Below are 11,590 nucleotides of genomic sequence, written 5' to 3' on the forward strand. Positions count from 1 at the left end.
TCTCTCTTTCCTCTCTCTCTCTCTCTCTCTCTCTCTTCTAGTTCATGTCACTCTCTCTCTCTCTCTCGTCCATATTCCTCTCTCTCTCTCTCTCTCTCGTTCATATCACTCTCTCTCTCTCTCTCGTCCATATTCCTCTGTCTCTCTCTCTCTCTCTCTAGTTCATATCACTCTCTCTCTGTCTCTCTCGTCCATATTCCTCTCCTCTCTCTCTCTCTCTCTCTAGTTCATATCACTCTCTCTCTCTCGTCCATATTCCTCTGTCTCTGTCTCTCTCTCTCTAGTTCATATCACTCTCTCTCTGTCTCTCTCTAGTCCATGTCTCTCTCTCTCTCTCTCTCTCTCTCTCTCTCTCTCTCTCTCTCTTTCTTTCTTCCTCACACACACACATACACACACACACTCTGTCTCTCTTTGTCTCTCTTCCTCACACACACACACACACACACACACTACACACACACACACACACACACTCAGTCTCTCTTTCTTCCTCACACACACACACTCACACACTAACAGGCATATAGTTTCCTCGCTCACCCACAGTGCCCTGTTCCTGACAAGCAATTCTGTCTGTCTCGCCCACACATACACATACACACACACATACACACACACACACACACACACACACACACACACACACACACACACACACACACACTAGGGATGTGCGCGACTAGTCGTTTAAACGACTAAACGGCGCAGCTTTTGCTACTCATTTAAGAAACAATAGTCGATTAAACGAAATATAATAGAATTAGATAAAAATGTAAATATTTATAAAAAGACTTAAATAATTAGTCACCTCATTCATTCATCTGCGCAATCCTATTGTTTATGCTGCGTTCCTTTTGTATGGGAGCTCCGGATTTGGCGCCTATACGCGTAATACATAGCCTATCGTCTGACAACCGCGGTCTTATTCACATAGTCTATTTCATTTATGTGAAATCTAGTTTTAGCCTACTGAAACATTACAGGCTATAGGCTAGCCTACTCTTCAATCAAACACAATAAATCACATTTATATCTTTGCTAAGTACTAAGCTGTAAGGACAGGCTGAACTACTGTTTTGCACTGGCAAACAAAGGAGAGTGTGACAGCCCTGCGCAACGCGTGCTAATTGTCTGCCGCTGAGTGGTTGGAAACATCAAGAATAGTCACGCATCTTAGCTTGCAGAGTTTGAGAAACATCCTCAATTTCAACTTGCACTTGTTGTAGAAACTTGGGAATCCTGTTTTTAGACGAGTCGTGTAATCGGTTACAAAACCACCGTCTAGTCATCAGTGAAAATAGTCGCTGCGCACATCCCTAACACACACACACACATACACACACACACTGTCACTCTCTCGTCAGCTGAAGGGCAGAGTGATGAAAGCGCGCGTGCGTGTGCGTGTGTGTGTGTGTGCGCGTGTGTGTGCGCCTCCAGGTTACATCGGCGTGGTGAACCGCAGTCAGAAGGACATCGACGGGAAGAAGGACATCCGCGCCGCGCTGGCGGCCGAGAGGAAGTTCTTCCTGTCTCACCCGGCCTACCGGCACATGGCCGAGCGCATGGGCACGCCGCACCTGCAGAAGGCCCTCAACCAGGTGAGCAGGCGGGCGGCCACGCCCACCCCCCACCCCCGACCGTCTGCTGTGATGACCCCCCACACACACACACACACACACACATGTCACTTTTGATTGGTTGGGAGACAAGTTGGAGGCGTGGTATCCCCCCGTGCTCATGATGAATTTAGAACAGGTAGTTCCCTAGGCAGGTCTCTCTCTCTCTCTCTCCTCTCTCTCTCTCTCTCTCTCTCTCTCTATCTATCTCCGTCTTTCTCTCTCTCTCTCCGTTTCTCTTTCTCTCCCTCTCTCTCTCTCTCTCTCTCTCTCTGTCTCCCTCCCTCTCTCTCTCTCGTCTCTCTCCATTTCTCTCTCTCTCTCTCCCTCCCTCTCTCTCTCCGTCTCTCTCTCTCTCCGTTTCTCTCTCCCTCTCTCTCTCTCTCCCTCCCTCTCTCTCTGTTTCTCTCTCTCTCTCTCTCTCTCTCTCTCTCTCTCCCTCTCTCTCTCTCTCCCTCCCTCTCTCTCTGTCTCTCTCTCTCTCTCTCTCTCCGTCTCTCTCTCTCTCTCTCTCCCTCCCTCTCTCCCTCCCTCCCTCCCTGGTTAATTCACCGTTCCCTCCCTCCTCCTCCTCCTCCTCCTCCTCTTGCTCCTCCCCTCAGCAACTGACCAATCACATCCGGGACACCCTCCCTGGGCTGCGCAGTAAGCTGCAGAGTCAGCTGCTCTCCCTGGAGAAGGAGGTGGAGGAGTACAAGAACTTCCGCCCCGACGACCCCACGCGCAAGACCAAGGCCCTGGTGCAGTGAGTACAGACACACACACACACACTCACACACACACACACACACACACACCCGACGACCCCACTCGCAAGACCAAGGCCCTGGTGCAGTGAGTAGAGACACACACACACACACACACACACATACACACACACACACTCACCCGACGACCCCACGCGCAAGACCAAGGCCCTGGTGCAGTGAGTAGAGACACACACACACACTCACACACACACACATACACACACACACACACACACACACACATACAAGACCAAGGCCCTGGTGCAGTGAGTAGAGACACACACACACACTCACACACACACACATACACACACACACACACACACACATACAAGACCAAGGCCCTGGTGCAGTGAGTAGAGACACACACACACACTCACACACACACACATACACACACACACACACACACATACAAGACCAAGGCCCTGGTGCAGTGAGTAGAGAGGGTCACTCACTCACTCACTCACTCACTCACTCACTCACTCACTCACTCACTCACTCACTCACTCACTCACTCACTCACTCACTCACTCACCCGCACACGCAAACACACACACACACACACACACACACATACACACACATACACACTTACACACACGCACACGCAAACACACACAGACACACTTATGCACACACACACACTCACACACACTCACACACACACACTACGGCTGGCGCGGTTACCCCAATATTGCACAACTGCAGTATAGTGAAGCAAACCTGCGCCATCAATCACCACAACTACGCTTTTAAAATGTTGTTTTTATGTTGAGGCTTTTCCTATAGAATTGTAGCCCGTGTGTATTTAATGTCAAAGAAATTCATAATAATGAAAAACAAATTAAGGCTACAGATTATACTTGGGCATAATCTGACAACTCTTCCCCTGTTTCCTTACCGGTGCGTTTTCTACACCTTTACGTGAGCAGACGGGTGAAACGTTTTATTACCTGAACACAGAACACTATTCCACAGCCCTGAGTGTGACTGTAGGATCGGAGCGATGGCCGTCTGGACCCCAGGCCCACACACGGGCGAGCAGCCTCTCTCTCTCTCCCTCTCTTGCAGCGTTAGGCCCGGATACTCAACGCTTCTCCTGTCTCCCTCCCTCACACACACACACACACACACACACAACATGCCGTAGGAGCTGCGCTTAAGAAGACCTTCGTTACGTTTTGGCCATGACGATGTTATCATGTGGAATAATAAACGCACACCGAGGGTTCTAGAGAGATAATGATCACTAGAAGTCTCTACTCTGCCTCTATGCTCTTTCTCTTTTAATAGAACGATGTTTCAGCCTCCAGGCCTTCTTCTCCTAGCAGTGAAAAAAGGACATGTTATTAACAGTATGAAGTCTGTATTCATGTCAGAGGGAATCTTCCATCAAGACTGTATTATTCTTATTCAATTAGAGGCTAAAACGGGTTGGGATCTACTGTGACCGTTCTCACAGATAAAGGACATTAGTTGGCCTCGGCCTTTTAATTTAGAGCTGGTCTCGTCTTTCTTTGGTAACCATTTTATAAAAACATCAGCCTTTATTTATTTGATATTTTCTTTATTATTCTTAAAGCTTGTAGTCTGTTTAGAGATGTTTAATTATATATACTGTAAGGCCTCTTGCCTTGTGTGCACCGTTCTGTTATAATAACATTTTGATTGATTTAGTGATATTGCTACTGTATATGTATATATGCTACTGTGTGTGTATATATAGTTATATATATATATTTATATATATATATATATATTTAAATTTATATATATATATATATATATATTTATATATATATATATATATACACACACTTATATATAATATACTTATATATATAGTTATATATATCATTTATAAAGCTGCTAATCATCAAAAGCAGCAAACAAAAAAGCTGTAATAATATGGCATCCCGCAGTTGGCGCCACTCTTTTGTACCGCAGGGGAACATTTATTCACAGTGACAGCCCCCTCACACACACACACACACACACACACACACATACACACACACACACACACACACACACACACAGGCATGTCCTCTCGTTGTCCCCACCCTGACAGTGGAGCTGTGTCCCCGTGTCCCCCGTCCCAGGATGGTGCAGCAGTTTGCGCTGGACTTTGAGAAGTGCATCGAGGGCTCCGGGGACCAGGTGGACACCAACGAGCTGTCGGGAGGCGCCAAGATCAACCGCATCTTCCACGAGCGCTTCCACTACGAGCTGGAGAAGGTGGGGCCCTCGGCTGCGCTCAGCACGGCCCCCCGGGGCCTCTCCACAGGCCGGGGGTCTGGACACTGTTCGCTGGAAATTTATTTAAAAACGGAATCTTTCTCTCTCTCTCTCCTTCTCTCTCTGTCTCTCTCTCTTTCTCTCTCTCTGTCTGTCTCTCTCTCTCTCTCTCTCTCTCTCTCTGTCTGTCTGTCTCCCTCTCTCTTTCTCTCTCTCTGCCTCTCTCTGTCTGTTCTGTCTCTGCCTCCCTCCCTCTATCTCTGTCTCTCCCTCTCTCTCTCTCTGTCTCTCTCTCTCTACCTCTCCCTCTCTCTGCCTCTTTCTCTCTCTCTCTGTCTCTCCCTCTCTGCCTCTCTCTCCCTCTCTGCCTCTCTCTCTCTCTCTCTCCCTCTCTCCTCTCTGTCTCTTTCTCTCTCTCCCTCTCTCTCTCTCTCTCTCTCCCCTCTCTCTGTCTCTCTCCCTCTCTCTCTCTCTCCCTCTCTCTCTCTCTCTCTCTCTGTCTCTCTCTCTCAGATTGGGTTTGATGAGAAGGAGTTGAGGCGAGAGATCAGCCACGCCATCAAGAACGTCCACGGCGTCAGGCAAGTGGAGCGTAGAGACGAGGCCCCTCCCGCTGCGCCCCCCTCCCCCCCTGCTGTGCCCCCCCCCCCCCCCCAGCGCTGTCACGCCACAGCTGCCCCCAGCAGTCCCTCCCCACCTGTCACCCCCCCTCCCGCTGTTACCCCCCCCGAGCTACCTACCCTCTGAAACATGCACACCTGCTGTATGGGAAAACTGAATTCATTTTCTCCCCCTCATCTCTTCTCCCCACCTGTTCTCCATCTGTTACCCGTCTGTGCGCCTCCCAAAACGCCCTTGTTGTTTGTTTGTTTGTTTTTGTTTACTCTTCTGTGCCCGGGTTTTACGTGCCGCGCGGGAATGTCTTTCTCCGCTCGACTGCCTTGCTGTTGTTTTGGAACGCGTCTCGTTTGAGGCTGCCTGGTCAATCCTGTCTCTCGTGTCTCTTGACTGTCTGTCTGATTATATCTCTGTCTCTCAACCCTGTATATCTGCCCGTGGAATAACCTGTCTGTCTGTCTGTCTGTCTGTCTGTCTGTCTGTCTGTCTGTCTGTCTGTCTGTCTCTGTCTGTCTCTGTCTGTCTCTGTCTGTCTCTGTCTGTCTCTGTCTGTCTCTGTCTGTCTCTGTCTGTCTGTCTGTCTCTGTCTGTCTCTGTCTGTCTCTGTCTGTGTCTGTTTGTCCTCGTCTCTCTGTCTGTCCCTCGTTTTATTTTGTCTTACCTGTCTGTCTGTCTCTGTCTTTCTGTCTGTCTGTCTGTCTCTGTCTCTGTCTTCCTGTGTGTCCTCAGAACGGGCCTGTTCACCCCAGACCTGGCGTTTGAGGCCATCGTGAAAAAGCAGATCGTTGAGCTGAAAACGCCCTGTCTCAAATGTATCGACCTGGTCATTCAGGAGCTTATCAACACGGTCAGGCAGTGCACCAACAAGGTACCGCCGGCGTCCAGAACCGCCCGACCCACTGGGGTTTTCAGGGTTTCACCCGAGGGGGGGGCACACCGGCACAGAGCAGCGCTCCGCCCATCTAGACTCCCCACACCGCCCCCTCGTTAGACCCACCTCGCCCCCCGTTCTGGGGCGTGGCCCCGTACGGTCAGACAAGCGAGCGTCTGTGCGGTTTGCCTCCCTCCGGGCGCCCGGTCGACCCCCGTGGACGCGCGGCGCCGTCGTATCGTGGAGTGTCGTGACGGGTGTCGTCGTGGGGGACGGCCGTCCCCCCCCCCCCTCCCCCGAGCATCTCTGGTCTCTCCTCCGGACGAGCCGCAGGCCTCACGGTATCCCCCCGTACACCTAGTGGCGTCTAGTGCATTTTCCCATAAGCCCTTGGGTCCGAGTTGTGGGCGTGACCTCTCTGCCGAGCCAGGGTTAGAAAAGAGCCTCTCGGAAATCGTTTGAGAGGACTCATCCGGGGGGATGATGTGAACGCCTGTGGCTCATCCTTATCTACCGGCGTGTTTGTCTTTAAACAGACAGCCATGACTAACTAACTAAACAGAGCCCTTTTTTTCTATTTCTCCCTTTCTCTACCTCTTTTACCTGCTCTGTTTTCTCTGTCTATCCCTCTCTCCGCTGCCTCTCCACACACACACACACACACACACCCCCCCGACCCCCCGCCCTCCCAGAACGGGCCTGTTCACCCCTGACCTGGCCTTCGAGGCCATAGTGAAAAAGCAGATCCTCACCCTGAGAGCGCCCAGCCTGAAGTGCGTGGACCTAGTGGTGTCCCAGCTCACCGCGCTCGTCATGAAGTGTGCCGTCAAGGTAACCGAGCTTAGAGACCCCCCATCCCCACCCCCACCCCCCCCCAAACCACCACCCACCCCCTCCGCGCCGGGACAGAAGGAACGAACTTCATCCGTGACCGCTCATCCCTGCCCCTCATCCCCATACACCGCCCTCAATTCCAAGAAACGACAGCAACCATATTCAGCCCAAACGCCGCTGCCCTCGGGGCACGGACCGCGCGTCTCTCCCCTCATCCCCTGGGGCCAGGAGCGCGCGTCTCTCCCCTCATCCCCTGGGCCCCGGAGCGTACGTCTCTCCCCTCATCCCTCGGGGCCAGGAGCGCGTGTCTCTCACCTCATCCCCTGGGGCCCCGAACGTGCGTCTCTCCTCTCATCCCCTGGGGCCAGGAGCGCGCGTCTCTCCCCTCATCCCTCGGGGCCCGGAGCGTACGTCTCTCCCCTCATCCCCTGGGGTCCAGAGCGTACGTCTCTCCCCTCATCCCCTGGGGCCCCGAACGTGCGTCTCTCCTCTCATCCCCTGGGGCCAGGAGCGTGTGTCTCTCTCCTCATCCCCTGGGGCCCAGAGCGTACGTCTCTCCCCTCATCCCCTGGGGCCCCGAACGTGCGTCTCTCCTCTCATCCCCTGGGGCCCGGAGCGTACGTCTCTCTCCTCATCCCTTGGGGCCCGGAGCATGTGTCTCTCTCCTCATCCCCTGGGGCCCCGAACGTACGTCTCTCCCCTCATCCCCTGGGGCCCCGAACGTGCGTCTCTCCTCTCATCCCCTGGGGCCCAGAGTGTACGTCTCTCCCCTCATCCCCTGGGGCCCCGAACGTGCGTCTCTCCTCTCATCCCCTGGGGCCCGGAGCGTGTGTCTCTCCCCTCATCCCCTGGGGCCCAGAGCGTGTGTCTCTCCCCTCATCCCCTGGGGCCCGGAGCGCGCGTCTCTCCCCTCATCCCCTGGGGCCAGGAGCGCGCGTCTCTCCCCTCATCCCCTGGGGCCCGGAGCGTACGTCTCTCTCCTCATCCCCTGGGGCCCTCTTGAGGAAACCCCACGTACGGCTTCGTCTCGCCAATCGCCTGTGAAATCTTAAACACCCCCCCCAGCCCCCCCCCCCCTGGTCCCTTCCTCAACCAAGTCACCGCCGGGAATTCGGCACACATTACAGCTCCTCCTCCTCCTCCCTACTCCTCCTCCCTCCTCTTCCTCCTCCTCCTCCCTTCTCCCTCCTCCTCCTCCTCCCTCCTCCTCCTCCTCCCTCTTCCTCCCTCCTCCTCGTCCTCCCTCCTCCTCCTCCTCCTCCTCCCTCCTCCTCCTCCTCCACCCTCCTCCTCCTCCCTCCTCCTCCTCCTCCTCCCTCCTCCTCCTCCTCCTCCTCCTCCTCCCTCCTCCTCCTCCTCCTCCTCCCTCTTCCTCCTCCTCCTCCCTACTCCTCCTCTTCCTCCTCCTGCTCCTCCTCCTCCTCCCTTCTCCCTCCTCCTCCTCCCTCCTCCTCCCTCCTCCTCCTCCTCCTCCCTCCTCCTCCTCCCCCCTCCTCTTCCTTCTCCTCCCTCCTCCTCCTCGGTGTCGTTCCTCTCCCCCCTCCCTGACCTAGACGCCCTCCCTAAGTGGATGAGAGGCGGTGCCAGGGGACACTAATACTAATAGCCCTCTTTTCCCCGCTCTGCTGGCTGGGGGGGGGGGGGCATTACCATAGCAACCGCAGCCATCTCGTGGAGGGAGGGGGGAACTGCAGGACGCCAGTCACGACCCCCCCCCCCCCCCCCCCGCTCTCACAAGCCTGCCAGCGCCCTGTCTGCCATGTTACCTCGGCCGAGCCAGGCAGCTTCTCTACCCCGTCTCTCTCTCCTACCTCCTCATCTATCCTACCTCCTCATTCCTCTCCTACCTCCTCATCCCTCTCCTACCTCCTCATCTCTCTCCTACCTCCTCATCTCTCTACTACCTCCTCATCTCTCTCCTACCTCCTCATCTCTCTACTACCTCCTCATCTCTCTCCTACCTCCTCATCTCTCTCCTACCTCCTCATCTCTCTCCTACCTCCTCATCTCTCTCCTACCTCCTCATCTATCCTACCACCTCATCTCTCTCCTACCTCCTCATCTATCCTACCTACTCATCTCTCTCCTACCTCCTCATCTATCCTACCTACTCATCTCTCTCCTACCTACTCATCTCTCTCCTACCTCCTCATCTATCCTACCACCTCATCCCTCCTCTCTCCTTCTCATCTCTCTCCTACCTCCTCATCTCTCTCCTACCTCCTCATCTCTCTCCTACCTCCTCATCTCTCTCCTACCTCCTCATCTATCCTACCACCTCAATCTCTCTCCTACCACCTCATCTATCCTACCTACTCATCTCTCTCCTACCTCCTCATCTATCCTACCTACTCATCTCTCTCCTACCTACTCATCTCTCTCCTACCTCCTCATCTATCCTACCACCTCATCCCTCCACTCTCCTTCTCATCTCTCTCCTACCTCCTCATCTCTCTCCTACCTCCTCATTCCTCTCCTACCTCCTCACTCTCTCCTACCTCCTCATCTCTATCCTACCTCCTACCTCCTCATCTCTCTCCTACCTCCTCATCTCTCTCCTACCTCCTCATCCCTCTCCTACCTCCTCATCTCTCTCCTACCTCCTCCTCATCACTACCTACTCATCTCTCTCCTACCTACTCATCTCTCTCCTACCCTCCTCATCTATCCTACCTCCTCATCTCCTCTCCTCATCTCTCTCCTCTCCTCATCTCTCTCCTCACCTCACCTCTCATCTATCCTACCTCCTCATCCCCTCCTCCTCCTCCTCATCTATCCTACCTCCTCATCTGTCCTACCACCTCATCCCTCCTCTCTCCTCCTCATCAGTCTCCTACCTCCTCATCTCTCTCCTACCTCCTCATTCCTCTCCTACCTCCTCATCTCTCCTACCTCATCTCTCTCCTACCTCCTCATCTCTCTCCTACCTCCTCATCTCTCACCTACCTCCTCATCTCTCTCCTACCTCCTCATCTATCCTACCTCCTCATCTCTCTCCTACCTCCTCATCTCTCTCCTACCCTCCTCATCTATCCTAGCTCCTCATCTATCCTACCTCCCTCATCCCTCTCCTTCCTCCTCATCTATCCTACCTCCTCATCTGTCCTACCACCTCATCCCTCCTCTCTCCTCCTCATCAGTCTCCTACCTCCTCATCTCTCTCCTACCTCCTCATTCCTCTCCTACCTCCTCATCTCTCCTACCTCATCTCTCTCCTACCTCCTCATCTCTCTCCTACCTCCTCATCTCTCACCTACCTCCTCATCTCTCCTACCTCCTCATCTCTCTCTCACCTCCTCATCTCTCTCCTACCTCCTCATTCCTCTCCTACCTCCTCATCTCTCTCCTACCTTCTCATCTATCTCCTACCTCCTCATCTCTCACCTCCTCATCCCTCTCACCTCCTCTCCACTAACCCGATATGACATCACAAGCCGTCACCAGCTGTGGATGACCAGTTGGGAATAAGGCCGATCGGTAAACAGTCAATATATATATATATATAAATATATACACACACACACACACACACACACATATATATATATATATACACACACTTCCCTTGTATGGGAGTTATTGATTTTTCCTCCCCTGGCGCTCTTTAAAGCTGCAGGTCAGTGAGGCGGAGGGATTAACCCAACATGGCCGCTTATTCCCATCACAGTCACCCTCTTCTGATTGGCTGGCCGGCTCCCAGACCACCGGCATTCTTCACCGCTACACATTCAACTGCGCTACGCTGTGTGTGTGCGTGTGTGTGTGTGTGTGTGTGTGTGTGTGAGAGAGAGAGAGAGTGTGTGTGTGTGTGTGTGTGTGTGTGTGTGAGTGAGACACCTGTCGGCTGCTCTGTCCTCTGTGGCCACTAGTGATAGTGTGTGTGAGTGAGTGTGTGTGAGTGTGTGCAGGAGTGTGTTAGTGTGCGTGTGTGTGTTGGTGTGAGTGTGCGTGTATGTGTGTGTGCGTGCGTGCGTGCGCGTGTGTGTGTCCATACGATCAGTGCTGCAGCGCTTGTGTGTCCCTCGCAGCTGAACTCGTACCCGAGACTGAGAGAGGAGACGGAGAGGATCGTCACCACCTACGTCAGAGAGAGAGAGGGCAAGACTAAAGACCAGGTCGGTAGGGCGTCCGCCACACACACACACACACAACACACACACACAGGAACTGCCTGTCTGGAATGTTCCCCTCTGATTGAGATCCTCTCTCCTCAATCAAGGTCCTCCTGCTGATCGACATTGAGCTGTCCTACATCAACACCAACCACCGAGGACTTCATCGGCTTTCGCCAAGTATGCATCCCCCCCCACCCCCCCCACCCCCAATCCCACCCTGCTGCCTGTGCCCCCCCCCGGCTCCCAGCACGACTTCTGTGTGACCCAGGGTGCACTAACCCCCAAAGTTGAGCCCCCGCCCAGGGCCTCTAGAGTCCATAGAGGGAGGCTAGCGACCCCCACCAGCCTGGATCTCTGGTCTGAGAGGTTAAGCTTTATTTCCACAAGCGTCGTACGACAAATGTCTGTCGACAGAAGGGCGATAGGGTGAGTGACCCGCCTTTCCGGAAGTGATGTCATCGCCCTGTCTTCACCCCTAGTGAAACGAACAGGAGAGGAGAATCAAAACATTCTGCATGTCACCGCCCCCATTAGGAAGGACCG

General features: G+C 53.7%; 1 protein-coding gene across 1 annotated transcript; it reads left to right on the top strand.

Moving 5' to 3' along the window:
- Positions 1-1,440: 1,440 nt before the first annotated feature.
- Positions 1,441-11,224, top strand: LOC311328653 (dynamin-2-like; the record flags this gene model as incomplete). The annotated part of the gene is made up of 7 exons (XM_084462599.1): positions 1,441-1,601; positions 2,222-2,364; positions 4,474-4,609; positions 5,123-5,190; positions 5,957-6,095; positions 10,961-11,047; positions 11,152-11,224. Coding segments are annotated over 7 exons (807 nt in total), but the record flags the coding sequence as incomplete, so codon positions are not given.
- Positions 11,225-11,590: the final 366 nt, after the last annotated feature.

This window comes from Borostomias antarcticus (genome assembly GCF_949987555.1).
Source record: "Borostomias antarcticus genome assembly, contig: scaffold_1024, whole genome shotgun sequence".
In the NCBI taxonomy this organism is placed as follows: Eukaryota; Metazoa; Chordata; class Actinopteri; order Stomiiformes; family Stomiidae; genus Borostomias; species Borostomias antarcticus.